The sequence below is a fragment of the Danio aesculapii genome, chromosome 19 (genome assembly GCF_903798145.1).
Source record: "Danio aesculapii chromosome 19, fDanAes4.1, whole genome shotgun sequence".
NCBI lineage: Eukaryota > Metazoa > Chordata > Actinopteri > Cypriniformes > Danionidae > Danio > Danio aesculapii.
This window is the reverse complement of record NC_079453.1, coordinates 50308247-50331121: the sequence shown is the minus strand read 5'-3', so window position 1 is coordinate 50331121 and position 22875 is coordinate 50308247. Positions and strand designations below refer to the sequence as shown.

General features: G+C 38.1%; 2 protein-coding genes across 2 annotated transcripts in view; one reads left to right on the top strand and one right to left on the bottom strand.

Moving 5' to 3' along the window:
• ncdn (neurochondrin) overlaps nucleotides 1-12011 on the bottom strand; it is a 14535-nt gene extending 2524 nt beyond the window's left edge. Inside the window, exons 1-7 of the mRNA XM_056479432.1 lie at nucleotides 11961-12011; nucleotides 10068-10246; nucleotides 6627-6974; nucleotides 6209-6370; nucleotides 3830-4384; nucleotides 1022-1266; nucleotides 581-796 (exon numbers count right to left, since the gene is read on the bottom strand). Of these exons, the coding sequence (XP_056335407.1) occupies nucleotides 581-796; nucleotides 1022-1266; nucleotides 3830-4384; nucleotides 6209-6370; nucleotides 6627-6974; nucleotides 10068-10232 (1691 nt within the window). The 5' untranslated portion in view covers nucleotides 10233-10246; nucleotides 11961-12011. The remainder of the gene's footprint in view (nucleotides 1-580; nucleotides 797-1021; nucleotides 1267-3829; nucleotides 4385-6208; nucleotides 6371-6626; nucleotides 6975-10067; nucleotides 10247-11960) is intronic.
• A 556-nt stretch (nucleotides 12012-12567) lies between these two features.
• Nucleotides 12568-21297, top strand: zgc:114119 (Mediator of RNA polymerase II transcription subunit 30-like). Its single transcript, XM_056479492.1, has 5 exons — nucleotides 12568-12697; nucleotides 13602-13826; nucleotides 17428-17586; nucleotides 17765-17854; nucleotides 20778-21297. The coding sequence occupies exons 2-5, from the start codon at nucleotides 13602-13604 to the stop codon at nucleotides 20871-20873; spliced, it is 570 nt and encodes a 189-aa protein (XP_056335467.1). The 5' UTR covers nucleotides 12568-12697; the 3' UTR covers nucleotides 20874-21297.
• Nucleotides 21298-22875: the final 1578 nt, after the last annotated feature.

The following is a 22875-nucleotide window of genomic DNA, read 5'->3' as shown; positions in this document are numbered from 1 at the left end:
ATGTGTATGTATATATGCATGCATGCTTATGTGTGCATGTGTATGTTTATGGGTGTATGTGTGCATGCGTATGTGTGCATGCGTATGTGAGCGCACATGCATGCAAGTATGCGTATGTAGTTGTGTGCGTACGTATGTGTGTGTTTGTGTATGTTTGCATGCATATATGTGTGTGTTTACGAAAATGTGTATGTGTGCGCGCGCATGCATGTATGCGAGCATGCTTATGTTTGCATGTGTATATATATATATATATATATTTGTGTGTGTATGCATGCGTATGCGTGTGTAGGTGTGTGTGTCCATATGTGTGCATGTATGCATATATGTGTGTGTATGTGTGCATGCCTGTGTGCTTGCGAAAATGTGTATTTATGCATGTGTGTGTGCGCAGGTATGCGTATATGCTTGTGTGCGCATGCATATATTTGAATGCATGTGTATGTGTTTGTGTGTGTACATATGCGTGCATGTATTTAAGTGTATATTTGCATGCACATACGTGTATGTGTGCGCGCGTGCATGCATGTATGCGTGTGTAGATGTGTGCATACATGCGTGTACTTATGTGTGTGTGTACCTGACTCGTTGCGGCTCAGTGATGGTGAAATTGAGTAAAGCGGAGCAGCAGGTCTCCAGACTGGGCTCTCTGCTCTCCTCCGTCCCGCTCCGAGCTCTTATCGTGTCCCATCCGGAGTGCAGAAACTCCACCAGCAGAGCAGGAGCGTCCAGACACAGAAGCTCCCGCCGTGGGTCATCTTCAGCCGACAGGTGAGACAGCGCCGGCAGCAGGTACCTGACAACACAAACAATCTTTACCTGTGAATCCTCCACACAATCATGCTCCACTGCTGGGTTTCCTCAACCTTAAATACCGCTTCTGCATTGCATTTTAGATGATTTTTGAGCTGACTCTTATTTGAAGTCACATATATTGAAGGAGGATAATCTGGCGGATCATTTTGCAGTGTGAAAACGTTAAGTATTCCCTCTTTAACTAAAATACGCAGTATTGTCTTACCGAAGGGCGGCATCTCTGCTCCAGGTCCTGTCGTGTGCATTATTGCTGATGGCCATTTTTGATATCCAGTCAGCAAGACCTTCGCCTTCTCCTCCTCCATTGAAGTGAGTTTTAGCGTAGCCCATGAGAAAAGGCAGGAGTTTAATAACGTCGTCCTTCAGACAGGAGGTTTCTTCAGCGAGCCAAGCACAGAGACAGCGGAAAGTGGCGAAAACAAACGGATCATCATAACTCGTCTCTTCCACCTGAAGGAGAAAGCAGTCACACTTCAGAGCTAGAAAACACCATCTCAATTTATTTCATTCGAACTAACGATATTTCAACATTAAACAGACCGTGCACCTGCATTTAATATGCCATTATATGTGTACATTCAGAATTGTGCATTTAATTTGATTGACGGACACCAAAGTGAAGCATCTCTGCTGCTTTTTCAATTCAGAATCTGAGGTCTTATTTATTATAAGCATTTCAATTATTTATTATAATAATAATAAAGACAACACACTCATAATGATCACAAGGACTTCTGAAAAATGATGACACTTAAAGGGATAGTTCACCCAAAAATCTAATTTCTGTCATGATTTATTCACCTCTAGCTTATTCCAAACCTGTTTCTTCTGTTGAACACAAAAGAAGATATTTTGAAGAATGTTGGAAACCTGTAACCATTGAAATCCATCGTAGTTGCTTTTCATACCATGTCAATGGTTACAGGTTCTCAGCATTCTTCAAAATATCTTCTTTTGTTCTATTCAGAGTGAACGACCCCTTTAAGACTGTAGTAATGATGCAAAAAATTCAGCTTTAGATTTCCACAACAAAATAGTAACAAAAGCAATACAGCAGCAGTTTAACACTTATAATAATCAGAGATTTTGCTTAATAATCATATCACAATGACTTTTAAATTATCATGTGACACTTGATAGTTCACCTTTTGTTGAACACAAAAGAATATGTTTTGAAAAATGTTGGAAACCTGTAACCATTGAAATCCATAGTATTTGTTTTTGCTACCATGGACGTCAATGGTTACAGGTTTCAAACATTCTTCAAAATATCTTCTTTTGTGTTCAACGGAAAAATAATAAAAACCCAAACTGGTTCAAAAATTTGATATCATAATAGAATTTTCAGCTTTGAGTGAACGACCGCTTTAAGACTGGAGTAGTGATGACACAAATTCAGCTTAAGATTTCAAAAATAAATTTAAGTTTACAAAATAATAAAACCCAAATCAGTTATTTAAAATCACAAAACATTAATCTATTTTTTCAGTTCATTCCCACTGGTTTGAGATAGTATATTTCAGCAGAAAAAGCCTCCTTCAGAGCTCCAAGGACCTGTCTGCTCTGCTGGAGGCTCCATTTAATTAAATGTGGAAATTTAATTTCAAGCAGACTTTTAATATGTACATTTGAAGTCAAAATGATTAGCTCTTCTGTGAAATTTAACATTTTATTCAAACAAAAGTTAACTAATTTCAATCAACTCATTTCATTTATTTAGTTTATTTTTTGATTTCTGAAAGACAATGTGACTCTTAAAGGGTTAGTAAAATTCTGTCATTGTTTACCCACCTTAGACTTTTTCCAAACCAGTTTGTTTTTGCTCAGTTGAACACAAAAGAAGATATTTTGAAGAATGTTGGAAACCTATAACCATTGACATCGATGGTAGGAAGAACTAATACTAGTCAATTGCAACTAACAAAAAACTAATACTATTCAATGGAAGTCAATGGTTACAGCTTCCCAACATTCTTCAAAATATCTTCTTTTGTGTTCAACTGAGCAAAACATAATAAAAAAAATAATAAAAACAAACTAAAAGACTCAAACTGTTTTGAAAAAAAAAACATAAAAAAATGTAAAATCATAACAGAATTTAAATTTTTGAGTGAACGACACCTTTAACACTGGAGTAATGATGCAAAAAAATTCAGCGTTTGATTTCAAAAATAAATTTAAAACCCATATAAAATAAAACCCAAATCAGTTATTTAAAATCACAAAACATTAATCTATTTTTAGTCTATTCCTAACTGTTTGAGATCGTATATTTCAGCAGAAAAAGCCCCCTCCTGAGCTCCGAGGACCTGCCTGCTCTGCTGGAGGCTCCATTCAATTAAATGTGGAAATTTAAATTCAAGCAGACTTTTAATATGTACATTTGAAGTCAAAATGATTAGCTCTTCTGTGAAATTTAACATTTTATTCAAACAAAAGTTAACCTATTTCAATCAACTCATTTCATTTATTTAGTTTATTTTTTGATTTCTGAAAGACAATGTGACTCTTAAAGGGTTAGTAAAATTCTGTCATTGTTTACCCACCTTAGACTTTTTCCAAACCAGTTTTTTTTTGCTCAGTTGAACACAAAAGAAGATATTTTGAAGAATGTTGGAAACCTATAACCATTGACATCGATGGTAGGAAGAACTAATACTAGTCAGTTGCAACTAACAAAAAACTAATTCTATTTAATGGAAGTCAATGGTTACAGGTTCCCAACATTCTTCAAAATATCTTCTTTTGTGTTCAACTGAGCAAAACAGAATAAAAATAATAATAAAAACAAACTAAAAGACTCAAACTGTTTTGAAAACATTAAATAATGTACAATCATAACAGAATATTTATTTTTGAGTGAACGGCACCTTTAGGACTGGAGTAGTCATGCAAAAAAAAAAAAAAATCAGCTTTTGATTTCAAAAATAAATTTAAATTTACAAAATAATAAAACCCAAATCAGTTATTTAAAATCGCAAAACATTAATCTATTTTTTCAGTCCATTCCCACCTGTTTGAGATGGTATATTTCAGCAGAAAAGGCCTCCTCCAGAGCTCCGAGGACCTGCCTGCTCTGCTGGAGGCTCAGCCCAGAGATGGCTGTCTGTTTTGGGGCTGCATCTGAACTGCAGGCCTGCTCCATTGCTGCTTCCATGATCCGATAGCAGGCTGTAAGTGTGTTTTGGAGGCTTAAAGAAATCTCGGTCCCCGGCGGCTCCTCCAAACCCATCCTCACCTCCACACACGCTCGGTTCACCAGCAAACAGCAGAATTTAGGATTTCCCACAGACTCCCATCCAAACAGATCTAGAAGACACGCGGATAATACTAAAACTGCGCCTAAATGCTCTTGCTTGATCTTTCCTTGAACCAAAGGCCTCAATGAAGCCCAGAGATTTCCCACAATCTCCCTACAATCCGTATTTTCGCTCTCAACCCCGGGTGGAGGAAGAAACAGCGGTATCCGAGAGCACATCTCCAATCGAGCCTCATTTGAAGCCTCGCTGAAATCTTGTGAAATGTGTTTTAGGAGTACCAGAAGTTCAGATGAATGTTTATTCCAAATCTGAAGAGAAAGACAGAGAGATTTGAGTTCACCAGCATTTAGACATACCAATATTAATTATAAAATTAATATAAATAATTAGTTATTATTAGGCCTTCACAAAATCTGCATGTGATTTTTGAGCCCATCATTAAAGCTATTCATTTACTAGTGTAAATATTAGTGCTGGGCAAAGATTCATCGCATCCAAAATAAAACCTTATATAATATTCAGATTATATTAATAATTAACATAATATATGTGTGTGAATTAGATATATTTATTAGGTACATGCAACACACACATCGAACAAAACTACACAATTTTTAACAAAGATATTAAACTTCATATATAATTTGTATCATATACACATATATTTTACATTTTCTGAAATATATGCATGCCCGTGTGCATTTATACACTCACCGGACAATTTATTAGGTACACCTGTCTAACTGCTCGTTCTAATCAGCCAATCACATGGCAGCAGCTCACTGCATTTAGGCCTGTAGACATGATCAAGAGGATCTGCTGCAGTTAAAATCGAGCATCAGAATGGGAAAGAAAGGGGATTTAAGAGACTTTGAATGTGGTATGGTTGTTGGTGCCAGACGGGCTGCTCTGAGTATTTCAGAAACTGCTGATCTACTGGGATTTTCACGCACAACCATCTCTAGGGTTTACAGAGAATGGTCCGACAAAGAGGAAATATCCAGTTAGCGGCAGTTCTGTGGGCGCAAATGCCTTGTTGATGCCAGAGGTCAGAGGAGAATGGCCAGACTGGTTCCAGCTGACAGAAAGGCAACAGTAACTCAAATAAGCACTCGTTACAACCGAGGTCTGCAGAAGAGCATCTCTGAACACACAACACGTCCAACCTTGAGGCGGATGGGCTACAGCAGCAGAAGACCACACCGGGTGCCGCTCCTGTCAGCTAAGAACAGGAAACTGAGGCTACAATTCACACAGGCTCACCAAAACTGGACAATAGAAGATTGGAGAAACGTTGCCTGGTCTGATGAGTCTCCATTTCTGCTGCCACATTCAGATGCTCGGCTCAGAATTTGGCCTCAACAACATGAAAGCATGGATCCATCCTGCCTTGTATCAGCGGTTCAGGCTGCTGGTGGTGGTGTAATGGTGTGGGGGAGATTCTCTTGGCACACTTTGGCTCCATTAGTACCAATTGAGCATGGTGTCAACACCACAGCCTACCTGAGTATTGTTGCTGACCATGTCCATCCCTTTATGAGCACAGTGTCTCCATCTTCTGATGGCTACTTCCAGCAGGATAACGCACCATGTCATAAAGCACCAATCATCTCAGACTGGTTTCTTGAACATGATAATAAGTTTACTGTACTCAAATGGCCTCCACAGTCACCAGAGCTCAATCCAATAGAGCACCTTTGGGATGTGGTGGAACGGGAAATTGGCATCATGGATGTGCAGCCGACAAATCTGCAGCAACTGTGTGATGCTATCATGTAAATATGGAGCAAAATCTCTGAGGGATATTTAAAGTACCTTGTTGAATCTCTGCCATGAAGGATTAAGGCAGTTCTGAAAGCAAAAGGCGTCCAACCCGTTACTAGTAAGGTGTACCTAATAAAGTGGCCGGTGAGTGTATATGCATAATACACACACACACTTCAATTAGGTCAAAACAAACTTTTATTTTGGATGAAATTAAATCGCGATTGTCCAGCACTAAAACGTATATATTTATTCAGTTTATAATATTAATTTCAGAAATAATACACAAATGATTTACAGTATGTACAATACAGTCAGTAAAGTTATATTTTCTTTCTTATAGCATGAATAAAAGTGCATTTGCAGACCTGAGTCCTGACTCCAGAAGACAGCAGGCGTCCCAGCAGAGGAAGGCCTTTTTCTCGGCTCAGGGTTTGCTTTTTGATTACGGCTCTGCATAAGGCTGGAACGGCCCCGCGGGACAGGAGCTGCTCGGGGCCTTTTTCTGAAGCACATACTGCATTTATAACCTGGTGACAATTAGCTGAGGTTAATTTCTTTCTTAATGAACAATAACTAAATGTATACACACATACATATACATATATATATATATATATATATAAATAAATAAATTCTGAAAGTGAACAGCCGTGCTTTGCTATCATAAAAAACTAATCACTAAGATTAAGTAGTTAATAATAAAAAAATAAAAACATATGCATTCAACATCATCATCAAGAGCCTCAACAGCTTCACTTTAACAACGTAAATAAACCAAAATACCTGGTAACAATCACAGAGCAGAGCCTCATCTGTGCTGGAAGTGGTCTGAGCGTCTACAGATCCACTCTCGGCTTCATCTTCAGTGTGTTTCTGTCCGTTCTCCAGGATATTGAGTAACAGTGGGATCGTGCCAAGGAGGTGAGGATGAGGCAGCAGGTTCGAGTCTGTGCTGAGAGTGGCTAGAAGAGCGGCGGCCAGAGAGATCAGCTCCTGCGCAGGCAAACCAGAGCTCTCCACACCCCGACACGCCGTCAGAAGAAGACGAGCAGGTAAATCTAAACCCACCGCCTCAAAAATACGATGCAGAGTCTCGGGATCCAGCTGTGCAGCGGGACACAACCTCGTGATCTAAATGCAAAAACAGATTTGCAATATTAGTTTACATAGTAGTTGAGGGAATGATCTATATATACACAGTTGAAGAATTATTACACCACCCTGAATTTTTCTTCATTTTTTAATATTTCCAAAATGATGTTTAACAGAGCAAGGAAATTTTCACAGTATGTCTGATAATATTTTTTCTTCTAGAGAGTCTTATTTGTTTTATTTCGGCTAGTATAAAAGCAGTTTTTAATTTTTTAAAAGCCATTTTAAAAGGTCAAAATAGGGTATATGCCAAAGCATGCTAATATGACTTTTAATTTGCCAGTAACCTGGGTTAAGTGTTTCTGTTGAACTATATGCCATTGCAAAATCAGCGCATTTAAGGTCAGTTTTCTTTAAAAATCAGCGATCTCCACTGGCTGAGTGATATCTGATATAAAGTGGGACTCAGATTGTATAAGAAGCACTGCATTAAATTACATTTCCCCCGTCATGTCTTTATAATATGAGCATTTATTTTACCCAAGTAAATTCAATGGAGCTTCTGCACTGGCCTGCCGATTCTGACGGTCGCATGCGAGTAAACGGCTTTTTGTCTCGTTTTACGCTTGAGCAACTAAATGAACAACAAAGTCTATTTAATGGATTGTATTTTTATTACATTACAACATCTATGCTGTAAAAGGAAACTTATAAAATGGAAAAAATAAAGAAAGAAAGAAAATAAAAATCACAATAACAGGTCACCGGAAGTTTATCAGTATGGGAACAACACTAGCTCAGCATTTACCCTATTATTAGCCCCTTTAAGCTATATATTTTTTCTTTAATCTACAGAACAAACCATCGTTATATAATAACTTGCCTAATTCCCCTAACCTGCCTAGTTAACCTAATTAACCTAGTTAAGTCTTTAAATGTGACTTTAAGCTGTATAGTATTATGTGCTGTCATCATGACAAAGAGATAATAAATCAGTTATTAGAGATGAGTTAATAAAACTATTATGATTAGAAATGTGTTGGGAAAATCTGCTCTCCTTTAAACAGAAATTGGGGGTAAAATATAAACAGGGGGGCTAATAATTCAGGGGGTTGCATACCTGCCAACATCAGCCTCTTAAAATCTGGAAGCTGTTCAGAGACGAGTGGCATGCTGGAAATAACGAAGGGGCGGGGGGTTGGGGATTGGGGATGCGCGGACTAAGTCCCTGGTCTGTACTATGCACCAGGTTTCAGGCAGCCGCTGCGAGCAGACATTACACCTATGTAAAATTCCAGGAGTTTTCCGGGAGGCAGAACAAAACGGGAGATGAGTCTGAAATACGGGAGGTATGGGGGGATTAATAATGCTGACTTCAACTGTAACTATTGCATTAAATGAGATGTATTTATGTTTGGATGTTTCAGTATTTCCTCTAATATTTTTTCTTCTGGACAAAGCAGTTATTATTTTTTTTAACCCATTTTAAGGTCAATATTATTAGCCCCTTTAAGCAATATTAGTTTTGGATTGTCTCCAGAACAAACCAGTTACACACTGACTTGCCTAATTACCCTAACTTTACCCTATTTAACCTAGTTAAGCCTTTTAATGTCACTTTAAGCTGTATAGAAGTGTCTTGAAGAATATCTAGTCTAATATTATTTACTGTCATCATGACAAAGAGGAAATAAATCAGTTATTAGAGATGAGTTATTAAAACTATTATGATTAGAAATGTGTTTTACCTCCATCTATTAATTTATTTATTTCTAAGGATTACTATAATTTGTTTATTATTTTGCCCTTAAAATTATTGTATATATTTAATTGGTAAATACTTAGTTAACCTATTTGCTATTATTGTTTATGATTTGATTTTGTAGTACATTTGGACTATAACCCATTGTTCATTCGTTGCAAAGCTTGCCTCTGATCATATCTCTGAAACCACATTGTGCAATCATTTTGACAACTTTAAATAAACATGTCACAAAAAAGAAAACTATTGAAAAAAATACTGAACCAAATAATGCTTAACCAAATTAACATACTTAACCACGCCCCTCCAGCTGTCAGTTATGATGGCAAATAGAAATGGTGAGGAGGAGGAGGAGTCTGTTAGGGTTTGTATTAACCCTCCACAAACCCCATCCCCATTTTTGCACCTACTTTATTATATCCAATCAGCTCACAGTAGAAAAAACAAGCCACGCCCACTGTTTTCTCATTTAAATATTCCATTTCTCTAGGAAGTGTGTCACAGACACACTTTAAACTCACACTGGGAGCATATAACGCTGAATAAAGCACATAGTCAGTACCTGAGGTGATTTAGAGCATAGTCGTTTATGCATAGTAGTTTAACAAACAGAAATTTCACTGGTCGCTGTTATGATTGGTTAGGAAAAAAAAACATGAAAAAGATTGTGTCACGGCCTGCTTCGCGTGTAGTTTGGACATCTTGCAATTGCAGGACCCCCTCTTCCCTCCTCAATCCCAAAACATTATTAATTCTGAGCGTGCCTCACACAGGTGAGTGGGTTTGACAAACCACCAGTAGAAAACACACCCTTTCATCTCTCTGACACTTTAACCCAGCGTTTCCCAACCCTGTTCCTGAAGTCACACCAACAGTACACATTTTCAACCTCTTCCTAATCAAACACACCTGAATCAACTCAGAACATTAGAAGAGACCCCAACACCTGAAGTTAATGGGTCAGATGAGGGAGACATCCAAAATATGTACTATTGGTGTGCCTCCAGGAACAGGGTTGGGAAACACTGCTTTAACCCACACATGCACCAGTTATTGCACAAGACACTTTCCTAAAGTCACTACATGTCTCTTTAAAAACATTGTGCATTTCTAAAGTGTGCCTCACACAGGTGAGTGGGCTTGACAAACCACCTGCAGAAACACTCTTCTCTCCCTCAAAAAACAAAAACAAAACTCCCCCCTCCTAACTTTAGCACTTAATTCTCTGAGCACTAACAGTTCACTCGTATAATTAGCAGCTCTTGTGTGTATTGCCTCTTTTTGTTGAATCACTGAATGCCTCCTCAGCTAAGTTGCTTTGGACAAATGACTCTGCTGAATGATTAATGTAAGTGTAGGTGTGTTTGTACCAGGAGCAGCGCTGCCAGTGTGTGGCTGTCGTTCTTGGCATGTTTGAGGGCATGAAGGCATCGCTCCAGCAGCTCTCTCTGAGACGGGCTCAAGCCTCCGGGGCCATCAGAAGAGCCAGAGCTGGGCCCTTCAGTGCTGGAGCCAGGACAGCCCATCTCTTCCATCTTCACGTTCAATCCTATTTAAAACACACATCAGATATACTGCGATTAACTGCTGGACTGAACATATGAGCATGAGGACTGATGATCAGGGCCAGTGTCAATCTGCTGACATTTTTAACTATTCGTGCGCAGAACAGATGCAGATTAATTTTGTGAGTTCAGCATAATTGAGCTCACCCCATTTTGAAAATTTATATTTTTATCAATTTCAAAGTGAATATAGGTCATATATTTTGGGGCGTTTGAACAAAACTGATTTATTAAATGGACATATTCACTTAAATATTATTTTAATCAGTGTGAACGCACTACTTACACTATTTATACTTCAAAATGGCGTAGAATAGTGCATAAGTATGCGATTTGTGACGTAGCTTATGAATTCAGACATACTACTCGGCTTGCATACTGATTTTAGCGTACTGTATAGTATGGAAGCATGCGGTTTCGGATGCAGCCGATGTGTTATTATACCGTGACTGCTGGTCAGTGAAGTGAGTGGTGGTCTTTGAAATGCGAGTTGTTTTTCGTTTATTTTAATATCTTGATTACACGACATAACACATCCATATCTCAACAAGGTCCGTCATGTTTTGGGTCCCCTAGAAACATTTCTGTTGTGTTACGTGCATATTTGCAAGTGTTCTGACCAGTTTGCTGCACGCTTCTTCAGTTGTTTGTGTTGTGTTTGTGTCAGATTGATGAAGATCGTTTCTTAATTTGCTGGTGTTCTTTGTAATTGCATATGCTTGCTTAAATTGCAGAGCGCTCATCTCTCTCGGCCACCGTATAAAACACTTAATTGAGGTAAAGTTGGTTTTATATTCACACATTCGGACGTTCTCCTTAATAATATAATTTCAGAAAAGTATTCTTTGCAAATTCTAAATACAGAAATCATATTAGCAGCCTACAACAACATAGTACAACGTTGTTCGTGGTCAATGAAATAGTGCTAATGTTATTTTGAAGTCATATTTACATGCAATTTCAATCAGAATATTCAAAAGTAGCGTGGTAAATATATATATTCACCGTATCACTCGTTATCAGTGTTCAAAAATTAATGAATATAAAACCAACTTCACCTCTATAAACACTTATACTGTTGCTTTATAAGGATAGTTCACCCAAAAATTCTAATTTACTCCCGCTTTACTCACCCTCAAGCGGTTATAAACCATTATGAGTGGTTTTCTTCTGTCGAACGCTAAAGTAGATATTTTGAAGAATGCTGAAAGCCTGTAACCATTGACTGTAGTAGGGAAAAACAATTACTATTGAAGTCAATGGTTACTGGTGTCCACCTTTCCTCCAAATATCTTCTTAGAAAACAACTCCTAAAGGTTTGGAACAAGTAAAGGGTGAGTAAGTGATGACAGGATTTCAGTTTTGGGTGAACTGACCCTTTAATACTGACGGGAGGAAAGTTGATCTGTACAGCTCTATTCACAATAATGATCATCCCAAAGAGCACATTATTACATAACAAACAAAATCTGAAAGACATTAACTCGATATCAAGATTATCTACGGTTAAATCGCAGATCATTTATGGCAAATAACTGTTATTTCACATTTTATTACTGTATTATTGAGACATCGGAAATTAAGTTAAGAACAACATGCTAAGTTGTATTTTAACACACATATAAATGGCCTAAATCGTCTATAAAGGGCGTAGATCACATTTAAAAAATAAATATACACCATAAATAGACAACAAACCTGAAGCAGGCACGATTGTCGTACGCACACGCTGAAGATACGCGGAAGAGAAATCTCGCGAGTCATATTGAGATGACTCGATTTCAAAATAAAAGTCTTTCGTAAACGAAAGAAGCATAAGGTGGACTTGGTAAAATATTGTTGAGAATTGTTTATTAATGACAACTGTAGTGATAGTCTGGAGGAAAATATATACAATAATACCAAATAATAATGCAAAATTGTGTATACTTTTACATTGATTTAATTACCACTACTTTATTATTCTGATATAATTCTCTATCGCTTTCTATACATACAAAGTGATGAATGGTAAAGCAAAACACTTCAACACGTTTACTAGAAATGTTCATGTTATGATATATTCATAGTATGTTAGAAATCAGATATGTATGGTACCAAAACATTTATTTTTATGTAATGTTTTTATTTATGTATTTAATTTGTTCCTTTTTTGCACCTGTTCTTTTATTGTAGTATGAAGATGTACTGATAATGCGACGTTGGTGTGCATTACTATATGTTCTCTAAAAATAGTACTTAAAAACATGAAACAAAAAATCGGTGGAGGTACCTTTATGTGCTACATGAAACCGGAAATGATAACACGAGTGATGGCTGACGCTCTTCTGTTTGAAACTGAATGTGAGCAAGCTGAGAAATCTTTAGTCTAAAAGGATATTATTAATCTTATCCGCCAGAAATAAACTACTTAAGGAGCAGCACAGAGAAGCGCAGTGAGTTTTTAACGTTTATATTCATTCTTCATCCGTTCGTTGTTGTTGTTCTTTCATAAACACGCTTCAGTTTTGTTCATTCATTAAGCGAGAACGTAAATTCACCCTCAAATGGAAATTCTGCCAACGTTTACTTGTGTCAAACGTTAAGTGTGAGTTCTTTCGTCTGTTAAACACAAAAGTAGATATTTAGAAAAATGTTGAAACCCGGTAGCCATTGACTTGCATTGAGGTAAAGTTGGTTATATATTCGCACATTCATTTAGTGACAACTTGTGACCTATGCTTGTGACACCCTCCCTATAGTGTTTACCATGGTGCTTTGAATATTCGAATTCGGGGTGTCAAAATTAATTGTTTCTTCAATGCACCGTGATGCAGACGTGGACAAATCGATATCGGTTCAGTCAGGGACGTAGCGGACATTTTAAAAGTGCGGGGGACGGCTGTATTAGATAATGTTTATATAATTATTAATCACCTGTTTCTAAATGGTCTGTCTAAAAGTGAGGGGGAAATTCTCCAGCAGGATAGCGCTCCTTCTCATACTTCAGCCTCCTCATCAAAGTTCCAGGATTGGCCAGCCCAGTCACCAGACATCAACATTATTGAGCAGGTCTGGGGTAAGCTGGAGGAGGCATTGAAGAATCTTGATGAACTCTGGGAGTCCTGCAAGAAGGCTTTCTTTGCCATTCCAGATGACTTTATTAATCAGTGATTTGAGTCATGTCAGAGATGTATGGATGCAGTCCTCCAAGCTCATGATGGAGTCAGACACAATATTCATTCTGTTTCCACTGCAGCATGACCACATATTCTATACTGGACATTATTTTCTGCAGATTCGCACATTGCGATCTCGATGCTGAAACGATATATAATAAACTGTGTTGCTGTGTTTCAGATGTCGGCTCCTCTTCCTCAGAAGGCCCTGGCTCCAGCTCTGTCCTCCGTTCCTCCATCTCAGGCTCAGTCTGTGCTGCCGCCGGGTGTTCCTCCGCCTGGTGCGGCTCCTCAGGGCGCTCTGCGGGAGATCTCACCTGTTTACCTGTGCCGTATCGGACAGGAGACCGTGCAGGACATCGTCACCCGCACCATGGAGATCTTCCAGATCACACGGGCCACGCAGGTCAGTCAGCAGAGTCTAACTGTGCCTTCACAGTAGGGCTGCATGATATTTGAAAAGCACTTACATTGAGATATTTAGATTTACTGCGATTTACATTGCAATATTTTACAAGATAACTTAGGATTCATTTTGTAGAGAAGTGTAGGCCTGTCACAATAATCAATATCTGGACTCATCGTACAACACATGGACGTGACCTCAATCATTTTTGGTGATGCAGTATACATCGCCCATACATACCAATTCTAGCATCATTTGTGCAACATCTCCATCTCTACTGGAGGTGTCAGTGTGTGTATGGTTAAAAACACTGTAGTATTTACCATCAATGACTATAGTATGTTTTCATGAGGGTGTCTGACAGCTGATAATAGATCTGGTAGGGTATATCAGAGCCTCTGTTACATTTACCTAGCAATTTTTCTGTTAACATTTATTTATTTTATTTAGGATATGAGATATTATGTTCTGATTCCAATGGCTCATTATTAAACTGTTAAATTGACTATAATTAAATGAAATATTCTTAGGAATATGATGTGTTCTTTTGGAAGAGTGTACTTGCATTATGCTATTATTTTGTCATTCTGGCATTATATAATGAAAATGGTCTTAAAGGGCACCTATGGTAAAAAAATCTACTTTTCAAGCTGTTTGGACAGACATATGTGCATGTATGGTGTATAGACTGTCATATTGGGGTGATATAAGCACACCCAGTGCTTTTTTTTTTTCAATTTAACAACATTGGTGGACCAATTGGAGCGGTTTTCAGATGGACCGCAACTTTACGTAGGAGAGCGGTCCCCCCGCCCACCAATATTGATTGACAGGCACATCATCATATCCTCAGTTTGTTGATTCACGTCCGCCATTTTCAGCGTGAGTCGAAGCGATATCACTAAAGGAACACCCTAGCTCTATTTTTAGATGCAAGGCTCATTGGGCTCAACACAAGATCAATATTCTCCACATTATCGCTCTAATCAGAATTATTGGTTGTATCTTTAGGTAGGTTTGCAAACATGTGTACTTCTCATTGAGTCTACCTTATACTTCAGCCGTTTGCATTTCTCGCGATCCCAGAAGCTCCCTGTGATCTTAACTAGCATGCGTTTTAGAGATCTAAACATCGGTTTCTATCAGGGTACACTCAAGTCGACGGCTGGGCGCCGCGGGCCGCTGCAGAAACCTATGTTTAATATTCAAAAATGCGTGGTGTGACGATTCGGGACACTTCATGTTTCTGCTGCACCACAGAGAGTGTCTGGTGTGCCGTGTCGCGGCTTCGAGCGGCGCATCCGGTGCCTCAGTCAAAGTTAATTCAGTGTGCGTGGTTATTAGTCACTGTGTACAAGCTCGGCACTTGAAACTAGCACACAGTTGGCTGTAAAACTGTACAAAGACACAAATGATTTTGTACTCTCTGCTTGGTCTGTGTCAGAGTCGTACATGTACGACTAAATGCTGATCCTCTCTCTCCTTCTCCTTCTCCGTCTGCCTGTCAGACTCTGTTGCAAACGCAGAGCGGGTGAGCTCATGGCCCCGCCCCCTTGTTACGTTGGCGGGAAGCCGAAACTAATTTACATGTGAAGCAACACACCCCTAAATCAGCGAACTGTGGACACGCCCCCAACATGACACTTTTTAACACATTATAATAAAACAATCTGAATTGTGTTTTAAACTGAACCTAAACTGGCACACTCAGAAGAGCCAGAATATTAATATTACATCATAAACAAGAGGTAAACTATGTGCCCTTTAAAATGAGAATATTTTTGTTTATTGCAATATTTTGGACAACAGAAAATAGATATCATGACAGGCCTAGGGGAGTGCATCTGCATAAAATAAAATAAACAAATTACAAGCAGAGATAAATACAGTAAAGCAGATATACAAATGAAGCAGTCTAACAGTGGTCAGTAAAAATGAAATCAGATGTACAATAAAGCTGAATAGTTTTCATTTAAATGTCATGTAATGTGTATTTATATAGCGCATTTATTGTGTATGGTTATACACCCAAAGCGCTTCACAGTCATGGGGGGAGGGGGGGTGTCTCTCCACACCACCACCAGTGTGCAGCATCCACTTGGATGATTGATGGCAGCCACAGGACAATAGCGCCAGTGCGCTCAGCACACACCAGCTATTGTTGGAGTGGAGAGACAGGGATAGAGCCAGTTAGGTGGATGAGGATCATTAGGAGGTCATGAGCGTAAGGGCCAATTGAGGGACTTTGGCCAGGATACTGGGGTTACACCCCTACTCTTTACGAGAAGAGCCATGGGATGACCACAGAGAGTCAGGACCTCGGTTTAACATCTCATCCGAAAGACGAATGCAATTAATCTTTGCTAAATCTGCACATGTGAAGCCCAAATGAATAATTAATTTCTAATAACTGATTTATTTTCTCTTTGCCATGATGACAGTAAATAATATTAGACTAGATATTCTTCAAGACACTTCTATACAGCTTAAAGTGACATTTAAAGGCTTAACTAGGGTAATTAGGGTAAAGTTATGGTAATTAGGCAAGTCATTGTATAACAGTGGTTTGTTCTGTAGACCAGTGGTTCTCAAACTGGGGGTCGCAACCCCTGAGGGGGTCACAGAATAATTTCAAGGGGTCGCGAGAGTGATTAAAATAGAGCAATTTACAGTGATTATAAAATATAATTTTCAGTATTGCAAGTGAAAGCTGCAAACTAATATTTTCTGATCTTTTTAAAGATATTACTGATTAGTGTTTAAAAAAAGTGAATGGGACATCATAACTGTGCAGCGAATAACTCGCTAGCTATCACTACAGCACGCATCTGGATGTGAAAACCGAAACTGCAGAGATGGAGAAATTTGTAATTTGCGAATCTAAAAATGTTGAGGAAACTGTGGACTGTTCACTCGAGTCATCGGAACAAGACCGCGTCAGACCAACGTAGAAAACGTCAGAAATATCAGGACAAATTCATAAAGTATGGATTCACTTGCTCTAATGTCAACAGTACGCATTTAAAGGTAAGCCAAAATTATTTTAATGTATAGTAAATATAGTTAAAATACTGTGAACAGCTTAAAAAGAAGGTATTTTTATTGATTGTAAATGCTTTGGTACTGGGGGGTCGCGAGTTCTTGATGTTTGAGAACCACTGCTGTAGACAATCCAAAACTAATATTGCTGAAGGGGGCTAATTATATTGACCTTAAAATGGCTTTAAAACAATTAAAAACTGCTTTTATTCTAGCCAAAATAAAACAAATAAGACTTTCTCCAGAAGAAAAAATATTATCAGACATACTGTGAAAATTTCCTTGCTCTGTTAAACATCATTTGGGAAAAGAAAAAAAATTCAAAAACTGTGGGTGTGTATTTATATAAGCGCACATATATATATATATATAGATATATATGCATGCATGCATGCATGCATGTATGTATATGTGTGTGTGTATATATTTGTGTGTATATATATATATATATATATATATATATATATATATATATATATATATATATATATATATATATATATATATATACACACACACATATATCTCTTTGACAACACTTAAGAAACCGTGTGTGTTGTAGCTGCCCAATGGTGTGACCCAGAGTCAGGCGGCGTATCAGGACCGCTTCGGGAAGCTGCAGGAGCATCTGCGTCAGCTGACTTTACTCTTCCGGAAGCTGCGTCTGCTGTACGAGCGCTGTGTGGAGATGACCTCTGACCTCCAGGAGACTCCAGCCGAGGTATATGCTCAAAACTGTAATAAATCTCACATAACTGTTGATGTTTAATAACGAGACTTTATTGTAAAGCGTTTCTGTAATGTAATCTGGTTGAAATATTTAATCCCTCTGAACATGAACACAGTAAATCAATATTTGATGTTTTTGGTCAGTAATGTGTGTGCTGTAACTCCTGCAGCTGGTGCCGTATGTTGGCGAGGAGGCGTCTGCTGTGAGAGTGGAGCTGTGCAGTCCTGCAGTTCTGCAGGAGAGACAGGAGGTTCTGGAGGTGCTTTTACTTTCATTACTTTCTTTTAAGAGTATATTAGTACAACAGAATATCTGACCCTGGATCACAAAACCAGCCTCAGGGCTGATCACACCACACAAGCTTTTCCGTTCTGAGAATGCGAGGCGCACCGCACGGCCTTTTTTTGGTGGTGTTGACAATAAAAAAGTAGTGCACTGCACTTTTTATGTCGCTAGGCAACGACTGAATCAGCTGCGCATTGTGCATGAGCACTGCTGTCGATCTAAGTGTAATATGACATTCATAAACTGTGATGTTCAAGATTGTTGAAACTCCGGATAACTTCAAACAGAATCCGCTAGTCTCTCCTCCATCTTTAAAAGTTTCCATAGTCATCTTGACAACACAACTGCTGTCGCCTCAACAGAAACCCCGCCTCTACTTTCATTTGATTGGACAATGAGAAAGACGAGACTGATGATTTTTCCAGATGCACAGAGCGCAACAGCAAAAACACAAGGCGCGCAGGGGGACTTAAGCAATTCATTACAATATTAAGTAAAGATATTCCTTGAAGGTATTTAGTGAATTTTAATTGTAAATATATCAACTCAGTCTTTGATTGGTAATTTGCATTGCTAAAAATGAATTTTGGACATACTAAAGAGGATTTTCTCAATATTTTGAGAGATGTTTTTTTTAATATTTGTCTTTTTTAAGCCCTCAGATTGGAGATTTTCAAATAACTGTATCTTTGCCAAATATGGTCCTATCATTATTATAGATCAATGGAAAACTTATCAGCTTTCAGATAATAAAGTCAGATGCACTGCGTCCCCAGTAAACAACTCACTTATTCAAATATTCACTCAGAGTGAGTCCCCAGTAAACAACTCACTGATTCAAATATTCACTCAGAGTGAGTCTCCAGTAAACAACTCACTGATTCAAATAATTCACTCAAAGTGAATCTCCAGCAAACAACTCATTCAAATGATTCACTCAGAGTGAATCTCCAGTAAACAACTCACTGATTCAAATGATTCACTCAGAGTGAGTCTCCAGTAAACAACTCACTGATTCAAATGATTCATTCAGAGTGAGTCTCCAGTAAACAACTCACTGATTCAAATGATTCACTCAGAGTGAGTCTCCAGTAAACAACTCACTGATTCAAATGATTCATTCAGAGTGAGTCTCCAGTAAACAACTCACTGATTCAAATGATTCACTCAGAGTGAGTCTCCAGTAAACAACTCACTGATTCACTCAGAGTGAGTCTCCAGTAAACAACTCACTGATTCAAATATTCACTCAGAGTGAGTCTCCAGTAAACAACTCACTCATTCAAATGATTCACTCAGAGTGAGTCTCAAGTAAACAACTCGCTGATTCAAATAATTCACTCAAAGTGAATCTCCAGCAAACAACTCATTCAAATGATTCACTCAGAGTGAATCTCCAGTAAACAACTCACTGATTCAAATGATTCACTCAGAGTGAGTCTCCAGTAAACAACTCACTGATTCAAATGATTCATTCAGAGTGAGTCTCCAGTAAACAACTCACTGATTCAAATGATTCACTCAGAGTGAGTCTCCAGTAAACAACTCACTGATTCACTCAGAGTGAGTCTCCAGTAAACAACTCACTGATTCAAATGATTCACTCAGAGTGAGTCTCCAGTAAACAACTCACTGATTCAAATGATTCACTTAGAGTGAGTCTCCAGTAAACAATTCACTGATTCAAATGATTCACTCAGAGTAAAGCTACGGCCACACTGGGCTTTGTGTGTGCGAAATTCTGTCTGCACTGCGAAAATGGGCGGGATTAACCAAGATCATTAGACATTTAAAAAGCAAGCGATTGCTCCATGCTTTAAATTTCTGTCCAGAGAGGTCGTGTTTTGATCCTCGATTGGTCTCACGCAGTCAAGTGATGCGATTTCGCAGGTCAGAGTTCACCAAGCTTGAATTTTGCACCGCAGCGACATGCGAAACTTGACGCATGACCTTGCGTTTCCGGTCTGATGCATTTGTGTGCGTATGAATGGAAGTCTATGGGAGGAAAAGCCAAGTGTGACCGCAGCTTGAGTCTCCAGTAAACCAATCACTGATTCAAATGATTCACTCAGAGTGAATGTCCAGTAAACAATTCACTGATTCAAATGATTCACTCAGAGTGAGTCTAAAGTAAACAACTCACTGATTCAAATGATTCACTCAGAGTGAGTCTGAAGTAAACAACTCACTGATTCAAATGATTCACTCAGAGTGAGTCTGAAGTAAACAACTCACTGATTCAAATGATTCACTCAGAGTGAGTCTAAAGTAAACAACTCACTGATTCAAATGATTCACTCAGAGTGAGTCTGAAGTAAACAACTCACTGATTCAAATGATTCACTCAGAGTGAGTCTGAAGTAAACAACTCACTGATTCAAATGATTCACTCAGATTGAGTCTGATGTAAACAACTCACTGATTCAAATGATTCACTCAGAGTGAGTCTGAAGTAAACAACTCACTGATTCAAATGATTCACTCAGATTAAGTCTGATGTAAACAACTCACTGATTGAGTTTTTGATTTGTATTGTGCATGGCTAGGGTTGTAATTGTCCTGAATGATCTCCTTAAAAATGTTTCAGGATTCTTTAAATAAAATATTCAAAAGGCCGACCTTTATAATAATACATTATAAATATTCTTTAGGTCACTTTTGATTAATTTAAGAATTCATTGGTAAATAAAAGTACAAATTTCTTTACAAAAGCAGATTTAAGCAGTTCTTTCTGATGCACGCATTAATAGTAGAGCTGGGCAAAGATTAATTATAAAATAATCCAGAATAGTCTGTTTCGACATTATTATGTATATGTGATACACACAAATACATAGAAAATAAACTATTTCGTCACATAAATATTTAAATTTATATTATATATTTATTATTAACAGAAAGTGCGGCAGAAGAACCAGGAGATGAAGATGCTGATGGACCAGATGAGGAACCTGCTGTGGGATGTTAATGCCATGCTGACCCTGCGGAAATAACAGATTCTGGCAAACATCAGACCATCTTCATCCAAATCACACACAATATTTAATATATCTTGACGAATGAGCTGCGTCTCGGCAGCTCTTAGTGTGGTGCTGCCTCATTTACTATGGTAAATCCCGGCTCTCTGATTAGCATCTGCTTCATCAGGCACTGAGTTATGATCAGTGGAATGATGTAATCTGAAAGCCGTGCTGAGGGTGTAAGCTGACCTGTGAATGAGGATTGTAAATTATAATGTTTACACTTTGGTCTTTTGTGCACTGAAATGTTTCACACTTTTGTACTATGGTAAAATCGAGGGTTTTACACTCCTCAAATCCGTTTCCTGCAGGAAAGATTGTCTAAAAGAATCTCTTGTATTGTAAAGTGCTCGTTTTTTTATTGTAAACTAAAGTTTTTTGTACAAAATAAAAACAAGTGTTGTGTTTTCTTTCAGCGTATGCAAAATATAATCACTTTCAGTCTCATAAATGCTGTATTTCACCCTAAAATGGGTTAAGACAGGGTTTATTAAGTATTACTTTATATTGTGGTGTTGTTTTATAGACTGGGGAATATTTAACTACTGTTGGACGTATGTTTACTACCCAATGACGCATTAGACTGATAACGTTACAGTAAATGTATTCGTAATATTATGGAGACTCATTTCCGATTTGAATCAGTGAGTTGTTTACTGGAGACTTTACTCTGAATGAATCATTTGAATCAGTGAATTGTTTACTGGAGACTCACTCTGAATGATCCATTTGAATCAGTGAGTTGTTTACTCTGAATGAATCATTTGAATCAGTGAGTTGTTTACTCTGAATGAATAATTTGAATCAGTGAGTTGTTTACTCTGAATGAATCATTTGAATCAGTGACTTATTTACTCTGAATTAATCATTTGAATCAGTGAGTTGTTTACTACAGCTTCAGTCTGAGCTAATCATTTGAATCAGTGAGTTGTTGACTGGAGACTCACTCTAAATGAATCATTTGAATCAGTAAGTTATTTACTCGAATTAATCATTTGAATCAGTGAGTTGTTGACTGGAGACTCACTCTGAATGAATCATTTGAATCAGTGAGTTGTTTACTCTGAATGAATCATTTGAATCAGTGAGTTGCTTACTCTGAATGAATCATTTGAATCAGTGAGTTGTTTACTACAGGTTCAGTCTGAGCAAATCATTTGAATCAGTGACTTGTTGACTGGAGACTCACTCTGAATGAATCATTTGAATCAGTGAGTTATTTACTCTGAATTAATCATTTGAATCAGTGAGTTGTTGACTGGAGACTCACTCTGAATGAATCATTTGATTCAGTGAGTTGTTTACTACAGCTTCAGTCTGAGCTAATCATTTGAATCAGTGAGTTGTTGACTGGAGACTCACTCTGAATGCATCATTTGAATCAGTGAGTTATTTGCTCTGAATTAATCATTTGAATCAGTGAGTTATTTGCTCTGAATGAATCATTTGAATCAGTGAGTTGTTTACTACAGCTTCAGTCTGAGCAAATCATTTGAATCATTAGGTGCGTTTGACTTCATGCAGCGCTGTGCAGATCGATCAATATCTTTCTTAAAGCGGTGCATGCTGATTAGAAAATTTGTCCGGATTGATGCTGCGCTGACGCCACGTGACTGTCACATGTGGCAACAAAGTACCGTGACAGCGCTCCGAGATCAGACGACTGCAGGAGAGTGACTCTGAAGAGCGACTGCAGGAGCTGCGATGATGACACTGATATTACATGACTGGATGAGTTCACCGCATGACAACAACCACGTGTGTTTCAGGTTTATTATTGGACAAATTCCATCTCACAAATTTCAAAACAAACAATTCACTTGTTATACCATCTTGTACACATCATGCTTATTATTAGACTACAGATATTGTACTGCAGTAATCATCATTTGCTAAATAATCTGGTTATGAAGATTGTTAGCACAGGTTTATTTTCGACCGTTTGTATACAGACCATATACTGTGTTCAGCTCCA